The 25,585-nt window shown below is 50.6% G+C and overlaps 1 protein-coding gene and 1 long non-coding RNA gene across 2 annotated transcripts in view; both read right to left on the minus strand.

Moving 5' to 3' along the window:
• Positions 1-7,646, minus strand: part of Zan (zonadhesin) — a 39,036-nt gene extending 31,390 nt beyond the window's left edge. The window contains exons 1-11 of the mRNA XM_023714561.1: positions 7,587-7,646; positions 7,356-7,443; positions 6,501-6,653; positions 5,599-5,763; positions 4,816-4,907; positions 4,597-4,675; positions 4,361-4,507; positions 3,462-3,733; positions 2,967-3,051; positions 1,555-2,121; positions 526-710 (exon numbers count right to left, since the gene is read on the minus strand). Coding sequence (XP_023570329.1) covers positions 526-710; positions 1,555-2,121; positions 2,967-3,051; positions 3,462-3,733; positions 4,361-4,507; positions 4,597-4,675; positions 4,816-4,907; positions 5,599-5,763; positions 6,501-6,653; positions 7,356-7,428 — 1,818 coding nt within the window. The 5' untranslated portion in view covers positions 7,429-7,443; positions 7,587-7,646. The remainder of the gene's footprint in view (positions 1-525; positions 711-1,554; positions 2,122-2,966; positions 3,052-3,461; positions 3,734-4,360; positions 4,508-4,596; positions 4,676-4,815; positions 4,908-5,598; positions 5,764-6,500; positions 6,654-7,355; positions 7,444-7,586) is intronic.
• A 433-nt stretch (positions 7,647-8,079) lies between these two features.
• LOC111816602 lies at positions 8,080-10,294 on the minus strand. The gene is made up of 3 exons (XR_002820960.1): positions 10,233-10,294; positions 9,096-9,160; positions 8,080-8,154 (listed from the first exon to the last, which is right to left on the minus strand). It is a non-coding gene; the product is annotated as an uncharacterized LOC111816602 (long non-coding RNA).
• Positions 10,295-25,585: the final 15,291 nt, after the last annotated feature.

Here is a 25,585-nt window from a genome sequence, read left to right on the forward strand (position 1 = left end):
ATCTCATGCTTGCCAGGCAGGCACTGTGCCACTGAGCTATATTCCTAGCCTACTTTTGGTTTATTGAGACAGGGTCTCGCTCTGTAATTCAGACTGGCCTCCTTGGGGATGGAACCGAGGGCCTTGCCTGCAAGAAATAAGTGCTGTACCGTGAAGCTGTACTCCCAGCCCTGAATTGCAGAAATATTAAGACTGGAAGAAACATTTAGCACAGGACCAAGAGTGACTGGCTCTTCAGCACAGCCTGCATGATATTGGGCCAAAGTGAGAGCTTAACAAGATTCATGATTAATGAGCCAGGCATGGCACCTGTGATGGAGCATTGAGACAGCTGAGGCAGGAAGATTCACCTGGGCTACATAATCACCTGGCTCCAAAATCCACCTAAACTACACAGCCAGACCTGATTAAGCACTTGAACCAGCCCTCTGGACTGTCCAAGTTCATCTCGCCTGGAAGCAAATGAGGCAGGGCCAGGTCTCCGCCTCGGCCCCCTCCGGAGCAGCAGTGACCCAGCTCGCTTACCTTATAGCTCTTGTTGCCGTAGATGCAGTTACAGGATGAGGCATTGATGCACTGGCTGCCACTGAGCAGGAAGCCAGGATTGCAGATGCAGCCCGGCTGGCAGAACAGTCCGCAACTGGGCTTGGGGCTCTCACAGGACGCCGGGCACGCACAGGGTTCGTAGTGGGCATTTGAGGGGCAGCTCACTGAAGGGGAAGACAGAGCCTCCCTCAAGCCTCTGCTCCGCAGCGGCTCCCAGGAGCCTCTCTGTCTCCGCCCCAGCTCTAGACTCCAGCTCCTCCCTAAAAATTAGGTGCAAATTGTTCCACCACCAAAAGGAGCCAGGTTCTGCCACAGCTACACAATTAGGTCATGGTTCTAAGGACACGGGCTCAGTAACAATGCCTGGCACAAAGGCCCCCATCTTGTGTGTATAGGAAGTGTCTAGGACAGGCAAATCTGGGCTATAGAGATTTGATGTCTCCCGGGCCTGAGAAGATGGAGGAATAGAGTGACTGCTGAAGGAGAAGATTTTTGGGGTGATGAAAATGTCTAGGGGCTGGGGAGATGGCTCAGTGGAATAAGTGCTTCCCTGGCAAGCGCAAGAGCCTGAGTTCAATCCCTAGTTCTGCAAAGCAAGCAAGCAAGCAAGCAAGAAAGAAAATGTCTGGAACTGGAAAGGGGTGATGGGCCAGACAGGGGGATTCACACCTGGAATCTCCCCACTCTAAGAGGCTGAGGCAGGAGGATCACAAATTTGAGGCCTAGTCTGGGCAATTCAGTGACTTACAGTCTGTCTCAAAATAAAAGATAAACAAGGGGCTGGGGATGTAGCTCAGTGTGAAGCCCCTGGATTCTATCCCCAGTACCAGATGAAAAAGGCAGGGGTGGAGGAGAGCAACTGTGTTTGGTTCCCACGGACACTCTCTCCTGCCCTGCTATTTCCGGCTCAGAAGAGGCCTGGCTCCTACTCCACTGAGGTGATAACATTCCAACCACAAGAACCTTTCCCTTCTCTCAGCCCTGTGCCCAATGCCCATCCCCTCCTACCTGTGGTGAGGGGTGGGTTTGTAGTTGTGCTGGGCACGATGTTGGCCATGGAGGCACTTGGTGTTTCCAGAGGCACCGCCATGGCTTTTGGCCCAGTGGGCAAGACAGTGGAGCTAGGGCAAGAGGGAGGACAGGCTTCGGGCTTTTCAGTGGGGGCAATGGGTTTTTCTGTGGAGATGAGGGACTCTTTGATGGGGGTCGTGGTCTCTCCAGTGAGGATGGCAGATTTTTCTGTGGGGGCAGTGTTTTCCTCAGTGAGGATCGTGGTCTTTTCAGTAAGGGAGGTGGGATTTTGTGTGGGGACAGCAGGTTCTTTGGTGGGGATGGTAGGTCCTTCTGTGGGGACAGTAGGTTTTTCTCTGGAGGCAGTGATCTTGGCAGCAGTAATAGTGGTCTCTTCCAGGTGGAGTGTGGTATCTTTGGGTGAGACAGTAGTTTTTTCTACAGGGACAGCGGGTTTCTCAGCAGGTACAGTGGGTCCTTCTATGGGGACTGTAGGTTTTTCTATAGAGACTACTGACTCTTCTATGCGGAAGGTGGTAGGAGGCACTGTTGTTGGCACTGGTGCTGCAAAGATAAACAAATCCTTGAGTTTAGTAAAGGTCATGCCCCTGCTTCAGTCACATCAAGTTGGAATGGGTGAGCAGGGTGTTGTGGCGCATGGCTGTAATCCCAGCACTCTGGGAGGCTGAGGCTGGGAGGATCAAAAGTGTGAGCCCATCTTGGGCAATTTAGTGACTCTTTCAAAAATTCAAAAAAGGAATGTAGGGGCTGGTGAGGTGGCTCAGTGGTCTAAAGCACCTACTTAGAACAAGCTTAGCGAAGCCCAGGGACCACGGTTCAATCCCCCAGCACCACATGCCAGCCAGCCCGCTGCCTGGTGGGCTGAGCTGGCCACCCCCCCCCCACACACATAAATAAATAAAAGGAATGTAATTCAGTGTAAAGGCCCTGGGTTCAATGCTCCATCACACACACACACACACACACACACACACACACAGAGGACATCTTTCCTTAAGTAAAGCACCCTGATAGTGCAGTGGTGTAGGGGAGAGGGGGAGAGGGAGGTGAACAGGGCATACAAAATACATTAGCTGCTTGGAACTCTTGGCAAGATGATTTACTTTTTCTTTTTCTTGATACTGGGGACTAAAACCAGAGCCTTGACACTGAGCTAACTCCCTGTGCTTTTTATTCACTTCTTTTGAGGGGGACACAGGTTCTCACTAAATTGCTAAATCGCCCAGGCTGGGTTTGGATTTTTTATTTTCCTGCCTCAGCCTCCCACACAGCTAAGCTTACAGGCCTGGGCCAGCAGGCCCTGCTGAGGGCTTGTACTTCACACAGTTCATAGAGCCCAGGAGGTCACATGAGGTGTGGCTCTTCTGGGGCCTAGAGTGTTCCCTTACCTCGACAAGTCCCCTGACTGATCAAGACGAAGCCCACAGCGACCACAAAGGCGACATTGCTCCCCCGGATGGCCTCCAAAATCAGCTGAAAGCAATGTGGGACAGAAGGGAAAATGGTAACGCACGCCTGTGATCCCAGCACTCGGGAGGCCGAGGCAGGAAGATCATTGCAAGTTCGAGACTGGCCTGGGCTACAAAGTGAACTCCAGAGCAGCCTGAAGTGCATAGTGACACCCTGTCTCAAAAAGACAAAAACAGGCCGGGGAGATGGCTCAGTAGAATAAGTGCTTCCCTGGCAAGCACAAGGGTGTGAGTCCAATCCCCGGTTCTGCCAAAAAAAAAAAAAAAAAAAAAAAAAAAAAAGACAAAAAGAACAGAAAAGAAACCCCTGGCAACACAGCAACCCTTCAGAGCCTGTCCCTGCCCAGTGCCACTAGGTGGAGTCTCAACAATCCCCGTCACTTCTGTCCCTCTAGACCATACCCACACTGTCACCTGCATGGGCTGCTGGTGTCCTGAAGGGACGGTGACAGAGGTGTTCAGCCAGCTGGGCTTCTGAGACCCAATGCGCTCCCACAGTGGGGTGGGGGTGCTGCCCGCAGGGCTCCCCAGCAGAAGCCTGAGCGCAGTGCCGTCTCCCAGCCCGTACATGTGGTAGGAGAACTCCACACAGACGTTGCCCGGGGCGCAGAAGGGCCGGCTCACCAGCCTCGCGGACTGTCCCTCCTGGGAGGACCTGTCCGCCTCTAGGTAGACATAGTGCTTGCCTGGCAAAAGAGGGGGACAGCAGAGATGAGACGCCTCTGCCCAGGCCATGCCTGACTTTTTGCCTGGCATCTGAGCAGACAACCCAGAGTCCCATCCATTGCATTATCGCATTTTTCTCTGCCCATGGTGGACTTATTGTTTGTTTGAGCTGCTACAGACTGGGCCTGGGTCCTTCACACTGAGTTGTTTCCCCAGTCCTCTTTCACTTTTTAATTTCAAGACAGGATCTGGCTAAGTCGCTAAGTCACTCAGTCTGGGCTCAAACATGCAGTCCTCGTGCCTCAGCCTGCCTGAATGCTGGGATCATAGGCCTATAATTCACACCTGGCTCCATCTTGGATTTCTACCTGAAAACGGCAGGAAAGAAAGGGAAAACCAAGCCTCTCACTTGCAAATGTCTTGGCTAACAATGAGACAGAAGAGTTAGAAGCTTTGGGCTCTGTGGACAGCAAGGGCAGTGCTTAGTAATCCCTCGCCGCAAGTGTTCTCCATCAAATCTGGGTCAGTATCCTCAGTTCAGGACAGTTTCCCAGCAAGCATCTGCCATAGGCTGGTGCCTTCTCCAGTATCCTCCTCCCCTTCCTCCTATGGCGCCTGGTGGCCCTTTCCCACCTCAGTCTCCTCACCTCCATACAGGGTCTCTCCAAAGGGGCCTACAACATGGGTGGACATGTTTTCGCTTCCCCGGGACCACTGGCCACTGTCTCCCGATGCTTGGGTCCAGTCACAGAAGGGATGCGTGCTGTCCTCAAAGTCGCACTGGGGAAAGCTCTCTGGTGGGTGTGAGACAGAGGCTGGAGAAACTCCGGCCCCCTTCTCCACTGTTCCCTGCCCCCTCTAGTTCTGGGGACTCCACTCTCACCCCCACAGGGAGCAATGTTGATTTCATCCACTGCCACTGCTGGCTCTGGAGTCTCTCCGAGCACGCCCACCACACTGAACTGTAGAGAGAGGAGCAGGAACCCCCCACATGCCCTTCCCATCAGGGGACTCAGCTCTGCTTCTGGTGCCCTGACCTTCAGTTCCCTTCAACATCTGGGAAAACTACCAAGAGCAAGACCCGATCCTTTTTTCTCTGTACCTCTATCTGTCCCTGTCCTGTGTAATTGACAGAAACAGGCTGCCAGTTAGGGCCGGGTTGTCCTGAGAAGAGCATGTATTTCCGGATGCTGCCTACAACAGAAAAAAAATCAGAGATACAGCCAGCTGTGGTGGGCACCCCTCTAATCCTAGCACTCTAGGAGGCTGAGGCAGGAGGATGATAAGTTTGAACTCAGCCTGGCCAAGTTAGCAACTTAATGGAACTGTCTCAAAATTAAAGATAAACAAAAGAGCCAGGGATATAGCCCAGTGTAAAGGCCCTAGGTTCAAGTTTTTTTATGTGTTTGGTACAGGGTCTCACTACCCATTTTGAACTTGTAGTGTTTTCAGCCTCCCCAGTTCTGGGATTATAGGTATGAACCACTGTGCCTGGTCTCGAGTAAATATATATATATATATATATATATATTTTTTTTTTAATTTTTTTTGGTGGGGAGGGAAGGATCTAAAGATTGTTCAAGGTCTTACTATGCCTGTTTACAGCCTCCCATGAACTGGGATTACAGGCATCAAGTAAGTTTAAAGGGTGAGAAATTACTGTGAACCTGTACCTCAGGGGTTAAATTACAGAGGGAATAACTGGACAATATTCTCCAAATGTAAGTAATCCTCCTCTCTCACTCACAGGGTGCCTTTATTTTCCTCTAATCCAGTGGCCTCCCCATTGCCACTTCCACACAGAGTCTGCAGCACCCTAAGGCTCAGCCAAATCCTCAAAGATACACCCAGCCCAGCAGAAACCCAGTGACTGCTTTCTTCTGACCTGAGACTGAGCCGTAGACCAGGAGGGCTGCGCCTGGAGCCCGGCCCCACAGGGTGTAGTGGAAAGACAGTGTCAGACAGCCAGTGGAGTGGCTCGGTGGGCTCAGGAGGACTGATCTCTGCCCTGGCTTGGCATTCTTGGGGTCCAGGAGCATGTAGAAGCCACCTGCAGAAGGGAAAGCCTGGGAGGTGGGAGGGATGCAGGGATGGGGCCAGGAGGATGGGGACTTGGCCCTGGGGAATCCCTGAAGCCGCCTGGAGTCAGGTAGCACCCGTGTGGGGCAGCATCCACGTCACCACTGGCTGACATCTTGAAGCCTCCCAGGGTAACCAGAATGGGGAGAAGGTGGGTGCTGCCACAGGGAGCTGGGCATCCTCTCAGAAGCGACAGTCAGACCCTTGCCTCTTGATGGTCCTTGCTGCGCCTCAAGCCCCTCCTCCTTCCACAGCCTGCTACTACCTGAGGGCCTTTCCATGGTGAGTCCATCTGCCTGAGAGACAGGGTCTTGCCATGCAGCTCAGGCTGGCCTTGAACTTGCAGCAATCCTCCTGCCTCAGACTGAAGAATGCTGGGAGTACATTGTGTACCACCATGTCTGCTTTGCACACTGATTCTCAAGTGCCCGGAACACTACCTGGCACACAGCAGACACGGAATGGCTATGTGAAGAACAGAAAGTGCCAGGCGGTGGAAGGAAGGAACAGGCACGACTGGATTTGCCAAGCAGCAGTGGCCAGGTGGCAGTCAGGGGGTCTGGGGTAGAGGCGCTTGGCATCTGCTTCCTGCCACAGAACCTGAGCTACGAGAGGCTGAGGGCTCTGGGGTTTGCTAGAACTGGCCCAGGGCCGCTGCTATGGGGTGCATGGAGGTCACTACAGGATGGAAGTGCAGTAGGTACTCACTACCAGGGCTGGAGAAGTCGTCCTGTGGTCCCACACCAGGCTGCCCCGAGGGTCCCTTCCACTGGCTCCACTTGGCGCCAGATGCAGTGGGGACCCAGCTCCAGCCACAGAGGTCATCTGGGATGTCGAAGCTGCACGTTTGCATCACGCAGACTGAGGAGAAGGACAGAAGGCGCCATACAGTTTCCTCTGAGAGGTGGCAGCTCCAGAAGGGATGGCCAGGCTGGAGTCCCAAGCCTGAGCCCCAGCCTCCACCCTACACTGAGCCACGGTGTGCTTTGGTGCCAGAGGGGAGCTCTCTGCCTACCAGCTGGGTCCCTGATACCTGCTCCTTACCCTTGTTTCAACTGGGCACAGTGGGGCCCCAATATGGAAGGCCCCGCTTGGTGCCTGCACCCAGTGAGTGCCCACCCCTTGGGGGGAGGAGTTCTTGGAATGCAGGACTCTTTCTTTTTTCCTTTCTATTGGTGAGGATGTGTGTCATAGTGGTGACTGAGCCCAGGGCCTCTGCACTAGCTGCATCCTCATTCATTCATTCATTCCTCTGAGGCAGAGTGTTGCTAAATTCTCCAGGCAGGACTCAGACTTGCAGTCCTCTTGCCTCTGCCTCCCAAGTGCTAGGACTGCAAGCCTGTGCCACCGTACCCCACTTCTATGCTAAGAGGTGGCCCAGAGACAGCTGGAATGGTTGGCCTCTCCAGACCAGGTTTCCCACAGCTCATCTTAGGGTGAGGCTTCTTCAAAGGTCCGGGAAGTGGGGCAGAAAGGGTTGCAGCCTCCATTCTGGCCACCAGAGGTAGTTTTGCAGGGAGCTGAGGAGAAAGATCACAGGAGGTGGGGCAGGCAGGGGCTCACCCCGATTGCAGGTGCCGCGCCGGATGGAGAGAGCGTCCAGGGAGATGTCCAGGTAGGCCGTGCTGCCTCTCATCCCCTCAAATACCAGCTGCAGGACAGGGGACAAGGGGACTCCTGGTCCTATATGACAACAACTTTTGCCTCTGTTGCCCGTGCCAGTCCGGTCCTTGTCACAGACACCCTCACCCCCAACCCCCATGGATGCAGGGGCATCTGCACACAGCGCCTCACCTGGCTGGGCGGGGTGAGCTCCGCAGGGATGGTGACAGCGGTGGGCACCCAGGAGGGGCTCTGGGTGTTCTCCAGTTTCCAGAGCACAGTGGGCCGGGTGCCCTGCGTGCCGGGGAGCAGCAGCAGCCGGAGCTGCGCGCCCCACGATAGCCCAAACATGTGGTAGGCAAAGCGCAGGCACATCGGGCCGGCCTCCCACAGCGCCGGACTGAGCAAGCGTGCCACACCACCCCGGGGGAAGCGGCCCGACTCCATGCGCAGGTAGTGGCCCTCTGGGGAAAGCTGAATCAGGATGCTGCCAATGCATTGGTCCTCCCCTTCCCCCTGGCTGCAGCATCCACCCCAGCTCAGGGCCCAGGTCCACTCCCAGCAGCCCTCACCCATCCATCCTCCCTCTTTCCAGGGTCTCCTGACCCCTTACCTCCATTGGGGTACCCCCCAGGGGGGCCAGAGGTGCCAGTTGGGGAGAGTCCACTGGTTCGGACCCAGTCGCCATCATCTGCCGACACTTGGGACCAGTCACAGAGGGGCTTGGTGTCATCCTCAAAATCACACTGGGCAAGGACGGCTGGGAGAAAGCGCAGTGGTGAGGGCCAGGAGAGGACAGAGGGCAGGCCGGCCATGAGTGCTGGGCTGGGTGGCCCTCACCACTAAAATCTGGACCCCATGTCCAACCTGGCACACCTGTAATCCCAGCAAGAAGGAAGATGGCAAATTCACCCAGCCTAGACAAATTAACTGCTAAGTTAGCAAGAATTTGTCTCAAAATAAAAAATGAACGGTCCGCCTAACCTTGTGACTCTGCCTACCCCACTCCCCCATCTGTAAATTCCTCTTCCAAGAGTATGCCTCCCAAATCTCTGCTCTGAATCACAAATTTCCCCCCAATACTGAGATTGAATTTCATTTCATTTATTTATTTTTTAATATATTTGGTACAGGGTCTACAGGGTCTCACTACACAGATCAGACTCAGAGTGCTTCTCCTGTTTTCAGCCTCCCAAGCACTGGGATTATAGGCACACACACCACCACGCCCAGTCTCAATCCCTGTCTTAGCGTGCCCCAGGGGCAGGCCAGCACGGCAAGCTGGGGATTGAACCCTGGCCGCTGTGCTGTGCCTAAGCAGGTGCTTTAGTCTGCTGAACTATGTGGCCGGCCCTTGGGGATTGAATTTTAGACTTTTGCCCTGAGCTGGGTCCCCAGCCCATTTATTTATTCATTCATTCATTCATTCATTCATTCATTCATTCATTCATTTAAAGAACCTCGCCAAGGTACTTAGGCTGCGCTGGAGGCTGCCGTCGTCAGGCCTTAACTTCCCACGTCTCTGCTTCTCTAGTGTTCTCTCCACCCTCTGTTGGCCAAGGGCTGACCTTTGCACATTTATTCCATGTTTATGTCATTGCCCTGCCCCACAGGGACCTACGAGGCCACCCTGGGCTAGGGACTGGCATGAGGGGTCCTGAGGAGAAAGAGAAGGCCCAACGGGCCAGAGTCCCAACTCACAGCTGTCCTCTGAACTCGGAGCAAACGATTCCCAGTCCGGTGGGGTCCGTATGCTTGGGTCTGGTCTGGAGAAAGCACAAACATCACTCATGTCACTATCAAGAATTCTAAAATGCAATCATGAACCGTGGAGGGCTGGCTTACTGGCGCTTTTTTCTTTTTTCTCCTCTTTAGTGTTTGAGCAGCGAATGTAAACTGCCTGTCTTCTACGTTTTGGGGAAGGCCACACACAGCCTCCTCACCTGAGGTTCTTACAGTTTCCTAAAACGGGTCCCTCCCCACCCCTCCACCCGTACTGGCTTCCTCCCCCACATGTCCTACCTGCTGTAACTCAGCCCAGGTGGCACTGGTTCCCTGTGAATGGGAATTCTCCTTTCCTGCCTCAGTTTCCCTGGGGGTGTCTCTGTCCTTCAAGTTGAGGTCTTTTATAGAGAAGCCCAAGCTTTTGCCTGTGTATAGGGACTTTCTGGGCCCCCAGTTCTCTGCCACACCCAACCGAACATCTCCGTGGGCAGCGAAGCTGACCCTGCCCTCTCTGTTTACCCTGCAGACTTCACAGAGAAGCCCCTGCCCTTGCGTGGCCAGTGAGGGTGGCCTAGAAGGATGCTTTATTTATTTTTTTTTGGTTCAAATTCTACTCATTCAAATCCCCTCCACCCAGCCTCCAGGCCACAAGGCCATCATCTGTCATTTGTGGGATTGTTTTGTTTGTTTTTGCAGTACTGGGGATTAAACCCAGGGCCTTTGCACTGAGCTACATCGCCAGCCCTTTTTATTTTTCATTCTGAGGCAGGGTCTCAATAAGTCAATAAGTTGCCCAGGCAGGGCTGGACCTTACGATCTCCTGCCTCAGCCTCCAGGAGTGTTGGTTCACAGGCATGTGCCTGGCTTCATCCATCTTTTCTTGTTGCCTCCTGCCTGAAGTCTCACCTTTGCAGTGCCCGACCTCTGTCCCCCTCACCTACCTCTGTGCTCCATGTGTCCTCAGTGCTAGATCTGGGGCTGTGCGGTGACCCTCTGTAAAAAGTCAGCCTCGCCACCTCCCATCGAGCTCTGGCCTCCTACTCCAGGCCTGTTTTTCCTTGCCCACCTGTGCCCTCTGCCCCTGGTCTAGACTCCCCACTGGGCCCAGCTTACCCTGCAGGAGCGGACACATGGCACTGGTTCCAGGCAGCCCCCAGCAGCAGCGCCAGAATCCAAACTGGAGATGCCATGAGGAATTCAGAGGCTGCCTCGGGAGGAGGGGAGGCACAGTGAGGAGCCCAGGCCACGTTGTTCCCCAGCTCGCCTCCACACACTGGGGACTGAACCCAGGGCCTCTGTGCAGAGCTACCACCCCAGCACTTTTTGTTTTTTGAGACAGGGTCTCCATACATCACTAAATTGCCCAGGCTGGTCTGGAATTTCTAGTCTTACTGCTTCAGCCTCCCCAGGTGCTGGCATTACAGGCATGTGCAACCCTATCCTGGGCCCCTGGCCACTATTGTACACTTCCATGCTGCCCTGATGGGCACCCTTCAAAGGAAACGGAGAAAACAGAAAATGCAAGAAAACCCTGCAAAATAAAAGGGAGGTGCTGAGATAACTCAGCAGAGTAAGTGCCTACTTTGGCAAGCACAGGGGCCAGGGTTCAATCCCTGGTCCCACATGCCAAGCCAGCCCCACCCCGAAGCGCACTGAGCCAGCAAGCAAGTCCAGGCGTGGTGGTGCACACCTGTAATCCCAGCACTTGGGAGGCTGAAAACAGGAGGATCACTATGAGTCCAAGCTGGGTAGTGAGACCCTGTATCAAATGCATAAATGAAAAATAATAAATAAATATTTATGAGAGTGAAATTAAACATCCAATAGAAATTGAAATCAAGGGAAGCAAGGCAAGAGAAGGAAAGGAGAGAGACACAGGGGATCAATACAGGAATTTAAACAAAAAGCTCGGAAAGAGAGAACAAACAAAAAGAAATTATATTACTTTTCTTTCCTTTGGAGACAGAGTCTTGCTAGGTAGCCCAGGCTGCCCTTGAGCTCACAGTGATCCTCCTGCCTCAGCCCCCCGAGGGTGGGATTACAGGTGTGCACCACCACATCAAATTGAAGACATTATTTTAAAAATGAAAAACATGTGGCCGGGGAGATGGCTCAGTGGAATAAGCGCTTCCCTGGCAAGCGCAAGGGCCTGAGTTCAATCCCCGGTTCCGAAAAAATAAATAAATAAATAAATAAAATAAACACTACCCAGAAAAATTACTTAAAAAAAAAAAAAGGGAAAGGGCCAGGGAGATGGCTCAGTGGAATAAGCGCTTCCCTGGCAAGCGCAAGGGCCAATCCCTGATTCTGCCCCCCTCCCCCCCCGCAAAAAAAAAGTGAAAAACACATAAAACACTGAAATACTGAAATACTCAGGCACAAGGCCTATAGAGAGGCTCCCCAAGGGGCCCCTTGGGAACTTCGAGAATATCAGGGGCAAGGTGGGGACCCAGAAACCTTTCCAGATAGAAAAGAACAGGCCACATACTAAGGGTCAGGAGCCAGCATGGCGTGGAGCTTCCCAGTGGTAACCATGGATTCTGAGAGGTGGCGGAACATTGTCTGCAGGGTTCCAGCAGAAAGCCTTTTCAACCCCAAAATTCTATAAAGGGCAATGGTCGCAGAGGCAGCTTGAGGGACAGGCACAGGAAGCCCTGACAGTGGCTGTGGGCAAAGAATCCAAGAAGACAACCTCAGAGGATTGAAAAGAGGTTCTACCTCTGTAGTAAGCACCGAAATAGTCATATAACTCCGACCGTGTAAAAATCTCCATTCCCTCCCTGGAGAACAAACGTTTGCTGGAAGTTAAAACAGAAACTTACAACTGTCATGTTGACAAAATGTAAAAGATTGATAATATTAAGAGCCGGATGGCATGAAGGGAAACACAGTTGAGTACTCTGATGATAAAAATGTATGCTGGGCCTTCTGGGAGGCTGAGGCAGGAGGATCGCAAGTTTGAGCTCAGCCTGGATGATCTGACAACTTAGAGACTTAGTGAAACCCTGTCCCAAAATAAAAGGTAAGAAAGAAAAAGACCTAGATGCAGCTCCGTGTGGAGGCCTTGGGTTCAATCTTCAGTAGTATAGGAAAGAAAGGAGAGAAAGATGACAAGCTCAAGGGCCTGAGTTCAATCTCCAGTTCTGAAAAAGTAAAAAAAGAAAGAAAGAAAGAAACAAGAAAGGAGAGAAAGAAGCAAGGAAAAATATCTGTTGCTGTTGCCTACCAGGTAAAGGGGTGCATGCCGTGGTTTTACCACTGTGAAAGCGGAGGCAATGGGGCCGGGGAGATGGCTCAGTAGAATAAGCGCTTCCCTGGCAAGCACAAGGGTCTGAGTTCAATCCCCGGTTCCACCAAAAAAAAAAAAAAAAAAGGGCTGGTGAGATGGCTCAGTGGTCTAAAGCACCTACTTAGAACAAGCTTAGCAAAGCACAGGGACGGGGGTTCAATCCCCCAGCACCACATGCCAGCCAGCCCCGCCCCCTGGTGGGCTGAGCTGGCCACACACACACACACACACACACACACACACTAAATAAAATAAATAAATAAATAAATAAAAAAGAAAAAACCTGAGGCAAGAGGATGACAAGCTTGAGGTCAGTCTGCGAGACATAACCAGAGTCTGTCTCCAGAACAGAACAAAATGTGTTGGAAGGCTATCTGACACTGTTACGTGTTTGTTTGGTTTTTTAAAGTTCTGGTTATTTATTCATGTGATAGTAGTAATTACAAAAATGAGAACTAATAAAGCTCTGTGAGCAACAAAAGAATGTGAATCGACAGCAGCGCTTACATTTTGTAATTAATTAATTAATTAATTAATTTGGTACAGGCTCTCACTATGCAGCTCGGGCTCATAGTGATCCTCCTGTTTCAGCCTCCCCAGTGCTGGATTACAAGTGTGCGTCACCATTCCCCCACCCCCAGTGGCTGGCATAGCATGTGATATTGTTGCAGGCAGCCTGAGTTAGATAGAAATATTGTAGGTAGTTAGACAGGGTCAGGCCCTCGAAGGGGATGACAAAGACCAAACACCTTACTAGGGAGATGCTCCTGGTGTGAGCCAGACCTAAAGATCAAACAAATGCTGACTCCCTAAAGTTGGCATCCAGGATGGCTCATTAGTCAGGAAGAATCATCGACTGAAGGCCACCAGATGAAGTCGCCCGCTTGCTACATGACTCACTACCCCATTTGGTCCTAGGCCTAATAAATTTTACCTGAGCAATGGCACTTGTAATCCCATTGGTTGACCATAGTTTTGTCCCACCCTGTATCCACCTAAGTGAGACCCCTTTGTCTCTACTTTAGCCCCTCATGGTTTTGTCCCATAAAAATAACCTGAAAGAGACAGCTTCCTGGGCAACCCGCTCGGGACCCCCTTCTGTCCCTCTCCGACAGAAGCTTTCCTTTCCAATAAAGTTTTACCCTCAACCTCCGTTTGTTCCTAAAATTCATTCTTCGGTTTTAGAGAACATGAACTCATTCAGGCCAGGTTGGGAATTTCATTCCCTATATCAATATCAGGGATCAAACGCAGGTCTTTGCACTTGCCAGGCACGTGCTTAGATTGCCGAGCTATCTCCCCAGCTCACCTCCTACATTTCAAATGTACTTATTTTAAATTTTTCTTGTTCATTTTCATTGTTTTTTGTTTTTTTTTTTTTAACCAGCGATCAAACTCCACACCGTGTGCTTGCCAGGCAGGCACTAATGCTGTGGAGCTATCTCCCCAGCCTTAATTATTTTTTCAAGACGTGGTGTCACTATGTTGTCTAGATTGTTCCTGGACTACTGGGGTCCAGCACTCCTCCTGCCTCAGCCTCCCAAGTAGCTGGAACTACAGTCGCACACCAACACCCTGGGCAGATGTATACATCACTGACCCAACATTCCCTTTTGTAGGAACCTTCCCTCACAAGCACATGTACATTTATGCAAATACATGCCTATCCTAAAAATGTTAATTGTAGGATTGTTCACAATAGGAATAAAGTCTTCGAGATGCCTTTATGTTAGCAGATATGTGGTTAGTCTGTAAGAAATAGAGGTATTAAAAAGTACTCTTCAGGGGGCTGGAGAGATGGCTCAGTGGTCTGGAGCACCTACTTAGAACAAGCTTAGCAAAAGCATCAGGGACCGCGGTTCAATCCCCCAGCACCACATGCCAGCCAGCCCTGCCCCCTGGTGGGCTGAGCTGGCCACACACACTCTCTCTCTCTCTCTCTCTCTCTCAAATAAATAAATAAATAAAAATTTAAAAAAAAAAAAAGTACTCTTCAAATAAAATATTAATCTAATTTTAAATCATTAAAAAAAATTTAATCATAAAAAAGGACTCTTCAATAAATTACAGACAGAGTTACCGTATTATTGTTAGTTAACTCTTGTGTTGCCAGCACGAAATGCACACATGGTCAGGCATGTTGCTGCACACCTGTAATCCCAGTGCCCAGGAGGCTGAGGCAGGGGGATCACTGTGAGTTTAAGGCCAGCCTGGGCCTTAAAGTGAGTTCAGGGCCAGCCTGAACTGCAGAGTGAGTGAGAACCTGTTTCAAAAAGACAGAAGCAAAACCAAACGAAATATACACACACAACTTCAAGGAAAAAGCGATTTATTTTGGTTCGTGGTTGTGGAGTTCGCTCCATGGCAAGCTGGCTCCAAGACATTGACAGGAAAGCTGCTCAGTTCCTACAACTCAGAGGAGAGGGAGGAGCCAGAGGGGAAGGTGCCCAGGTGTAATCCCCACGATCACCCCCCAAGACCCTCCCAAACGTACCCGGAAGTGCACTTTACCAATCTCCCAGACAGCTCTCAAACCAACCAAGTTGACAATCAAGATTAACTGTTGCATACTATGACCCAATGTTCTAATTCTGCGTATATTCAAAAGATTGAAGGCAAGATCTGAAACAGGTATTTGTACATGTGTGCTTTTGGTCTTAACAGCCAAGAGGTGGAAGAAACCCAGGGAGTCTCCCAGTTGGTGATGAGTAACACACACATACATGTACAAGCACACACTACAGAGTATTATTAGCCTTGAAAAGGAAGGATAGGCTAGGGGTGTAGCTCAGTGGTAGAACGTATGCCTAGGATACACAGGCCCTAGCCTTGATCCTCAGTAAAGAAAAAGCAAGAAAGAAAGAAAAGAAAGGAAAGGAAAGGAAAGGAAAGGAAAGGAAAGGAAAGGAAAGGAAAGGAAAGGAAAGGAAAGGAAAGGAAAGGAAATTCTGACACATGCTGAAGTGGGAGGCCGGAAGGCTCAAGTTCAAGCCCAGCCTGGGCAACTTGGTGAGAATGTCTCCAATTTTTTTTTCAAGCTTGCAGGGAGGGGCTGGGGATAGAACTCAGTACCAAGGGCCTGGATTCAATTCTCAGCGCTACTCCCACCCCCAAAAATAATAGTAGTTGCTCAGGAGCTGGGGAGGGGAGAGAGGGAATCAGGTGGTGGTATTTAGTGAGGTACAGAGATGGTTTTGCAAGATAGAAGTGTTCTGAGGTTTAGGGGTGTAAGTCAGTGACAGAGAGGGTGTGCTTATCTTCCTAAGGTCCTGGGTGTGATCCCCAGCATCAGAAACAGAAAGAAAAGAAAGGAGAGAAGGAAGGGGAAAAGAAGGAAGAAGGATGGAGGAAGGAAGGAAAGAAGAAAGGAAGGAAAAAGATGAGAAGAAATAAAGACAAAGAAAAGAGAAAGGGAAGGGAAAAGAAGTTCCGGGAGCTTTGGGTCCTCCTGTCTCAGCCTCAGGAGGTGGGGGTGGGGGCGGGGGTTACTGAGCAGTGTGTCCCTGACATCACTGAAGTAGCTAAGATGCTAAATGCTAAGAAATGTATATTTCACTACAATTCATAAATAACTTCACATTTAAAAATAAAATAGAATACAAAAAATAGTAATAGAAGCCATTAGACACAACACAATGAGGCCAGGGAGTCAGCTCGGTGATCCAAGAACCTGCCTGGCAAGTGCCAGGACCCAGTTGTTTTTTGTTTTTTGTTTTTTGTTTTTTTTTTTCCAGTACTGGGGATTGAACTCAGGACCCTGTGCTTGCCAGGCAAGCACTTATTCTACTGAGCCATCTCTCTGGCCCATGGACCCAGGTTTGAGTCCCCTGTACCACAAGCTATGCCCGCCCCGCGCTGTGCTGGCCACTGAAACCAGGTGTGATGGGATAGCCTGTAATCCCAGTGCTGGGAAGGCTGAAAACAGGAGGATCACTACACGTCCGATCTGCCAAAGTGAGACCCTGTGCCAAATGCTTAAAAAAAAAATTAAATTTAAAAATTACATGTTCACATTACCAGATATAAGCCTGTAGGATTGGTTGAAACATTATAAAGAATTAAAAAGGAGAGAGAGAAAAAAAATCATAAATAACTGTTTATTTTCCTTTTTGGCAGAACTGGGGATTGAACTCAGGCCCTTGCACTTGCCAGGGAAGCGCTTATTCTACTGAGCCATCTCCTTGGCCATAAGTAACTTTTAGAAAGGAATGCTTGACACTTACTTGTTAATACAATACTGTTTATTAAAGTGTATTCTTTACTTTGTTTTTTTTTTTGTTTGTTTGTTTGTTTGTTTTGCGGTAGTGGGGATTGAACTCAGGACTCTGTGCTTGCCAGGCGAGCACTTATTCTACTGAGCCATCTCCCCGGCTCTATTAAAGTCTATTCTTGATCTAAAAATGATTTAAGGGCTGGAGAGATGGCTCAGTGGTCTAAAGCACCTACTGAAACGGGCTTGGCAAGGCACAGGGACCACGGTTCGATCCCCAGCACCACATGCCAGCCAGCCCCGCCCCCTGGTGGGCTGAGCTGGCCACACACACACACACAATAAATAAATGTAATAAATAAAAATAAATATTTAAAAAAAAATGATTTAAAAGAAGCCGTTGCAGATACATTTGTATACGTGACAGTAGAAAAAGCACCTTGATATATTATTGAATGGAAGAGGTCAGGCACAGGCAAACGGTATGTACGGCGTGTCCCCATGTATGTAAAGTTCCCAATGAGCACAGGCCACATGTGTGTTTAGTTTATTTTATGTTATTTAAGTATTTATTTGGTATTGTATGACAGGGTCTTGCTACGTATGTGGTCTCACTATGTAGTCCAGGCTGGCCTTGGTCTTGTGGCAATCTTCCTGCCTCAGCCTCCTGAGTGCTGGGGTTTCAGATGTGCACCACCATGCTTGGCACATGGGCTTAGTACATATACAGTCATGCCCCACATGACAACATTTCTGCATATGTGATGCTCCTCCCCAAAGATTACAACAGATCTGAAAAAGCTCCTATTGCCTAGTGACCTCATAGCTATCCTACTGTCCTAAGGTCTTAGCACGACACATTACTCACATGCTTGTGGTGACCCTGGTAGAAATGAACCTTCCACACTGCCAGCTCATTAAAAGTATATGTAAAAATAAAGATAAATAAATAAAAACGAAAGTATGTATAGCTTTGCTTGGTTCCATCCTCAGCAGCACAAACAAACAGTTTCCGGTCTGACCGTCTGCTGTGTGATGCCAGCTCTGTGGCTCCAGCCAGCTTGTGTTTACTGCGTCTCAGGGTGACATGAGGAGGCCACCTGCAGCGCCAACTGCACCCACTAGAGTTGTGTAAGTGCACTCTGTGAAGTGCCAACTACAAAGCTGCCTGATGACGCATGTTCAGAACATGTCCCCTTGTTCAGTGCCACATGCTGTATATGGGGCAAGGCAGAGAGACCACAGTAGAGGTACATGTGTAGACCCAGGATGGGGGTTGAACCCAGAGTCTTTGCACTGAGTTACATATGCACCTTTTTTTCTTTTTTCAGAACCAGGAATTGAACTCAGGCCGTTGCACTTGCCAGGCAAGTGCTTATTCTACTAAGTTATCTCCCCGGCCCCACATCTGCACCTTTTAAAAAATTGTCTTACACAGAGACAGGATTCAATAAGTGATTAGGTTGCCCAGGCTGGGTTTAAACTTGCAATCCTCCTGGCTCAGCCTCGCAGAGTGCTGGGACTACAGATGTGGGTCACCACACCTGGCTCAGCCCCACTTTTATCGCCTTCATAAACAGCAGTTCTATATAAAATCTCAGCCAGAAAGGTGGTTTTCTTGCTTTTTAAAAACCCATTGAAGGTGGGGTTGGGGATCAGGGGGCTAGAGCTCAAGGTCTTGAGTTTGATCCTCAGCACCCAAAACAAAACAACCCTTCTGACCTCTGCCACAAGCACACAGCCCGTGGGGTTGGGGGATGGGGTCTGGCCAGTGGGCCAAGCAGTCCAGGACCCAGACTTCCACTACATTCTGCTGTTGCCAAACCTTCCATTTCATCCTTTTTGCCTCAGCAGCCCAACTCCACCCCTCAGTATCAAACCTAGTGCCTGGCCTTTCCCTAGTCGTTATCCTGAGCTGTCTGAGAGGGGCCAGCATGGTCTTGCATAGTGTGCAGGAGAAAAGGCAGAAAAGCCCTTGTAAGTTGGGTGTAGTGTTGCAAATCAGTAATCCTAGCTACTGAGGAAGCTGAGGCAGGAGGATCCCAAGTTTCAGCCCAGCCTGAGCAAATTAGTGAGAACCTGTTTCAAAAGAAAAGAAAAAAAAATTAAAGGACTGGGAATATAGCTCAGTGTGAGAGAGCAAGATACAAGAGCCCCATCCAGGAGAGAAAGCCCTGGGCCTCTTGGGTCCTACCCCTTTGCCATGCCGGGTCGGCGGCCTAGTGAGCAGAGGGGACAGGGCTAGGAGACAGTTAACCCAGGCAGGAGCGGCAGCAGTGATTGATCCCCAGCCTCTCCTGGTTGGGCAATAAGTGCTCTGATGGCTGCTGACCTCTCTGGCACCACGGAGCTGGGTGGTCACAGCTTCCAGTTGGCCTAGAGGTTGGGAGGATCGGGCACAACTTGGGCAGGAAGTTGGGGTGGCCCACTGCGTTCTGCATTTGGGGGGGTCGGGGGGGTCAGGGCTGCTGCAGAGACCCTGAGACTTGATCAGCAGGATATGAGAGACTGGGATTTGGGGAAACGTTGGACATGTCCCTAGAAAACAGCTCTGTGTGTTGTTGGGTGCTTTTGGGTGCCTTCCTTGCCTTTTCTGGGACTTAATTCCATTTTACCAAGTGAGGGAGATTAAGTCAGCACAGTAAGGATTTTTAAAATAAAAAATCACGGCTACAGACATAGCTCAGCGGCACAAATGCCTGCCTGACAAGCACAGGGTCCTAAGCTTAATTGATCCTATCAAAAGAAAAAGAAAGTGGGCCAGGGAAATGGCTCAGTAGAATAAGCGCTTGCCTGGCAAGCACAAGGGCCTGAGTTCAATCCCTGTGGTTCTGCAGAAAAAAAAGATAGTGAAAGAAAGAGAAATCAGAAATCTACATATGTAGCTACATTATTCTCTCTCTTTCTCTCTGTCTCTCTCATGTTGCCCAAGATGGCCCTGAACTCCTCCTGCCTCTTGTCCCAGTATCCCAAGTAGCTAGGATCACAGGCATCCCCCACCATACCTGACTTGCTAATTAATTTTTTTCAAGGTTCTAGGAACTGAACCCAGGGCCAATTGCACCAACCTACATTCTCAGTCCCTATCTTATCTTACACAAGATCTTTTTTTTCCTCCGGTACCAGAGATTGAACTCAGGATCTTGTGCTTGCCAGACAAGCGCTTATTCTACTGAGCCATCTCCCCAGCCCTAGACAAGATCTTGCTGAGTTAGCTGTACTGGGCTGGAACTTGTAATTCTCCTGCTTCTGCATCCAAGAGCGCTGAAATTAGGCCTGGTTAATTTGGAACAATCAAGCAGTGAGTTGACAGACATTTAGATGTGACTCCTGTAAATTGGGAAACTCCACCGCTCTTTTTTTTTCCCACGGTTCTGTTTTTCTGTTTTTGATTGTTATGGCTTGTGTTTAGATGCCTCCTCCCCCATGCCTCAGGGGTTCATAGGTGGGGGTTTTAGAAACAGCTGGATCTAGAGTGTGTGACTCTGGGCTTGTCTCGTGGTGCAAAGCTAGGCTTGACGGTGCTAGGATTGTGAGTGCCACCCACCCTGAGTATTCTGGATGAGGTAAAAGAGGCAGAAAGATGCTGTTAAAGCCCCTTGCTTGCCTTTGCTACCTTCTGACCCCATGAACAGTTTCTGCTCTGCGATGTTTGTCTGCGGTGCAATCCTGCCTTGGAGCCAGCTGATTATGGGCTGAGGCCTCCACAAACTGCGAGCTAAAAAATCCTTTTTCTCTTTTAACTTCAGGTGCCAGGTACTTTGTCTCAGCATGGAGAGAAAAGTAAATAAGATACCAATAGTCACAGTTTTATGGCGGGATTAGCCTTGACCAGATGGCAATAATATCACTAATCTTTTTTTTTTAATTTTATTTATTTATTTATGTGTGTGTGTGTGTGTGTGTGTGTGGCCAGCTCAGCCCACCAGGGGGCGGGGCTGGTTGGCATGTGGTGCTGGGGATTGAACCACAGTCCCTGTGATTTGCTAAACTTGTTCTAAGTAGGTGCTTTAGACCACTGAGCCATCTCACCAGCCCCTATAATATCACTAATCTTCAGCTTAGATTCCAATGGTGGAAAGATCCCATTAAGCTAAGTCAGACCAAGAAGTCCAGGGAAGGCCAGCACAGGTGACCTGGAAGCCAGCCCAAGGCAGCTTCAATGGCCACCATTACGATTGGCTGGAGAGGACCCAGGCTCACCTGTAGGGATGAGCTGGACCCTTCCTGGGGGACTTGAGTGGCTTGGTAGGTGAGAGGTGGGTTCTTGTTCGCTTCTCTCCAAAATGAGGACTCCTTTCTGTCCCTACCTTCGTCATGAGGCTAGGACAGCAAATGAAGAAATGCCAGGAGAGCGCCTTGTAAATCGCCGAGCTCCTATAGCAGCAGGCAATGCTTTCAGACAATTAACCCTCTGTCTCAGAACTGCAGTGTGCCGGCTCCTGTCCCTGCCAGGATATCAGCAGAGCTGGCTTGGTCACTTGTCTGAAAGGACTTGGCTTTTCCATGTGACAGATGGGGGTGACACAGTGTGTCCCTGCTTCATGGCATTACAATGGGAATCGCAGCCGGGCGTGTGGATGCCAGAGATCAATGTGATATTAATTAGCAACACCAGCAGCATTATCAGAGAAAATTCCTCCTCTGGGGGACCCCCTGAAGCCCCGCCAGACTCCTCAGTGTGTCTGCACCTCTCAGGCAGACTCTCTGGGCCTCACGAGGCTCTCCATTCAGTGGTTCTTTTCTTCCCAGACCTTAGGACTGCCACATCTCAGCCCCCAGTTACACACCAAGCTGACCGTGTCTAATTTAATGTGCTTCCATCTTTTCTCCCCCACAGGCCTGTGCGCGCCCAAGACACTGGCTGTGTGTGGCACAGACTAAGTGTTGTGTCACACATTGTCCGGCTCTTGGGGCAAAGGTTTGGCATCCCTGAAGTGTGGAATGAATCCCTTCCAGCGCACTTAGCCCAGGGGTGGTCAGAGAATTCTGGTTCAACGGCTACTATTTTTAAAAACTGAAGGCAGTGAGGAGCCTGAAGAGAAGTAGAGGAATAAAGTCAGTGACCCTGAACCCTGAGGAGAAGAAAGAGCCAACTCCTCTGCGCTGGGATGCCTGTGTCTTAGGCAACAAATCAAGCCGAGGGGTGGACAAGACTTTGGAGTTATGAGTCCTAAATCTTTTGTTCGGGGCCCAGCTGTCAATTATTAGCTGGATTCCTCAGACTTGAGAACAAGTTGGACAGATCCAATTTCATCAACCGAAGGGGAGGTTTGTCCCTTACTGACCCACAGCAGTGGGGAGATGTCAGATGTCGCTTATGGAAACCACAGCATAGGTTTGTATTGAAACGCCAGCGGTCAGAGACCTCAGGATTCTAAAGCTTGCAGTTTCTCTAGCAGTTCCCAACAGTGCCTGAAGAGGGCACTATAGCCCAGGAACTACTGTAGGCAGGCCAAGGGAACATTTTTTGGGGGGTGGGTCCTTCCCTTGCCAAGTCCTCTCACCTCAGCTTGACCTTTTTCTCTCCAGCATCTGGTAAATATAGTATCCTTCAACGTCTTCCCTGCTTTAATTTTTGTTCTGTCTCTGTACCTGTCTCTGTCCTTCCTTTTTTAAAGCCAGTTTTAAACTCAGGGCCTTCGCATTGGGCTACATCCCTACATCCCTAGCCCTTTTCATTTTTCATTCTGAGACAGGGTCTCACTAAGCTGCTAAATTGCTCAGGCTGGGTTTGAATTTGCAATCCTCCCACCTGCAGTTTTTCCTGCTACCATTTGCAAAAACATTTTCTCTTTCTTTTGTTTTTGTGCAGAGATACAGGCTGGTACCTCTATGTTTTGTTTTAGAAGCAGAAAGATCAACCACTACATACAGGATAATGGCTGCAGTTGGGGTTCCCACACAGTTCTGTGGCATCTTTTGCTGGCTGCACCGGTGTCTCCTGGGTAAAACATTGCTTTTAGGAAGCAGTCCAGTCCTTGTCAGAGTCAAGGGCAAAATTAGAAGTAGGATCAAGAGTAGAGGACCAGGGAGATGGCTCAGTGGCATGAGCACTTCCCTGGCAAGTGCAAAGGCCTGAATTCAATCCCTGGTTCCGCAAAAAAATGAGGATCAAAAGTGGAGGCTGGAACTGAGGATGGTGTGTACACCTGTAACCCCAGCACTGAGAGGCTGAAGCAGGAGGATCACAAGTTAGAGCCCAACCTAGCCATCTTATCGACTTAGCTACACCCTGTCTCAAAATGAAAAGTGAGGAAGGGTTAGGGATGTAACTCAGTGGGGAGATCCTGGGTTCCTGCCCCTGGGGTCTATGCCTCACCAGAGGGCTGAGGGGGCAGAAAAGAGCTTATGAGGGAAGGTGTGAGTAGGAGGAATTGGAGATCCATTTTCTTGGTCTGGAACAAGTTACTTTACTTCTTCTGCTCAATGGAAACCAATGGGAACAGCAGCAGGAACTTTGCATAGGGTTGTGTGAGGACATATAGGGGACTTCCAGGATGGTGCTTGTCACAGAGCAAGGGCCCAATGAGACAACTGCCCAGGAAAGTGATTCCTGCTATGCTTGTCCACCTGTCCTTCTGCAAGGTGCAGTTTGCACCCCGAATACTGACAGTCCCCAGGCCACTAGATTTAAAGGGCAGTTCTGTGCTCAGGTAGGAGGCTGATACAGGGTTGCTGCATGACCCAAAAGGGCCAGGAGGAGAGGCAGGAAATAGTAAGAGTCCCAGAGCCCCTTTCCAAAGGGGCTGCAGTTTCCTCCCTCCTCCCGGCTCCAGTTTCCTCGATGGAAGCCTCAGCACCCTAAGCAATTGTTGCGGCGGCAGGCTGGCGGGCTGGCAGCTGCCCACTGAGGGACAGCCTTGACTGGGGCCTCCTTATTGACCAGCGTGGGCAGAGCCTGTGGCCTCGGGCCCAGTGGGGTCAAGAGGTCACCTGGGCCATGCAAGGCAGCACGTAGAGCCCAGCCCCCTCCATCTCCAGCTTCCCAGATCTGACGCCCTGTTGCCAGGATGGAAGTAGGGGCTTCTAGGGAAACAGAACAGCCAAGGGCCATGTGGGTGGATTCAGCTCTTAGCAGTGAGGTTTAAAAACACGAAAAACTTAGACACATACTTCCATAAGAACCAGGAGGCGGCCCCTGTCCTATCTTTCTAGCCCCCGCCCCCATTGTCCAGTGGGCTCTGCAGCCTGGGGAGTTGCCACAAGACCTGGAGAATTCATGTTTGCCACCTAAGTTCTCCAGTCCATCTGTCCCTGCTTGCAGGGTTCAGAAAGCAGCATTGGCCTCCAGAGCCTGTGCTGGTGTCACAGTTTGGCAGGGCACCGAGTGAGTTCGGGTTTCTCCTCAGTGCAGCTGTGCCTGAGTTCAAAGCTTGTCTCTGCATTCCTTCTGCTCTGGGTCTTGGGCTGGTCCTGTGACATCATTGGATCTGAGTTGGGCTCTGGACGTTTTCTCTGGCCCTCATGATGTCATTGCTGGCACTGGAGTGTCCGTGTGACAGTTGGTGCTGGGGAGACAGCCCCTGGGGGGGGGTCAGGAGTGGCAGAGGGGAGGCGTGGCACAGGCGGTGGCAGTGGTGACATTGGTGAGCAGGCTGTAGATGAGCCTGGGAGAGGCAACTCGTCACCTGTCCCCTCTCCTGCAGGCCTCCCCTGTGTACAGCTTCAGTTTCCCTCTGAGGAAATTGGAGTAGACTCGGAAGAGTTTGCACAGAGTGTCGACAGTGAATGTTAGGAGTGGAGCAGGGGAGGCTGCATCTGGAGGCAAGATGAGTTCTTTCTGCCAGGGGAGAAAAGGAGGTTACCATGGTGCTGGGGACCCGGATGGAAATAGAATCAGCAGCAGAATGGGGGACATGGAGAGCACCAGTATTCCTTGGAAGGATCCTTTCCCCCATTTTTCTTTTCTTTTTACAGGACTGGGGATTAAGCCCAGGGTCTTTGCACTAAACTACATTTCTATCCTTTTTACTTTTTTGTTTGGAGACAAGGTCTTGCTAAGTTGATAAATTATCCAGGCTGTGCTTCAACTTAAAATCCTCCTACCTCGGCATCCCAAAGTGCTGAGATTACAGACAAGGAGCCACTATACTCAGCCCTTTTCTTCTATCTTACAAGCAAAAGTTCCCGCGTCCCTTGTGCTCACCTGGGCTCCCAGTGCTCGGAGCAGGGAGGTGAGGCTGCGAAGACCGCTGACAGCCTTGTCCATGTGCAGCTGCAGGGTTTCTGACGGCTGGGAGGAGTTGGCTAGCAGGGCCTGGCCCCGAAGGATGGCTTCTGAGAGCAGGACCAGCCCTTGCCACACCTCTGTGGCTTGGTGCCCCACCTAGAGCAACAGAGAATTGAAGTCAGCTGTCCCATGTCATCTTCTCCCTCCTCCCTGTCTTGTGCACCAAGCTGAGCAAACAGGTTTGCAATAACATTCCTTGAATGAGTGAATGAATGATTGGCACCTTTGCTACTTGGCTTCTCATTAATTTCCATCCTAGCAGGGACATGCATGTGCACACACACACACACACACACACACACACACACCCCAAGAGGAAGGAAAACTTTCCCTCACCTCCATCCTCTTCCAGGCGTAGAAGTTCACTTTGGTGTCTGGGACAGTGATATTCTCACCCAGGTTGTATCCTTCTGTGCAGCTCATCTGAAAAGGACAGTAGAGGAGTCAGTGTCCCTCGGCCCTGGGCGCCCTGGCTTTACCCCCTGCCTAACTTCCACACATGCTTTGGAGAACACCAGTTTTATCTTGGCGGGGGGCAGGGGGGATCTGGCTTCCATCTCCACCTTGAACCAAGTACCAGGTTCCCGGAACTGGGAGGAGACCCCTGGAACCCCGGGAGTCAGTCCCGCAGGGTGTCTCAGAGAGGGGCCCTCACCGTGGCGTTCTCTGCGTCCTTGGCCTCCAGGATGTATCTCTCCAGGACTCTGCTGTCACAGATGAGGCGTGGAGGGGCG

This window comes from Octodon degus, unplaced genomic scaffold (genome assembly GCF_000260255.1).
Source record: "Octodon degus isolate 3935 unplaced genomic scaffold, OctDeg1.0 scaffold00035, whole genome shotgun sequence".
In the NCBI taxonomy this organism is placed as follows: domain Eukaryota; kingdom Metazoa; phylum Chordata; class Mammalia; order Rodentia; family Octodontidae; genus Octodon; species Octodon degus.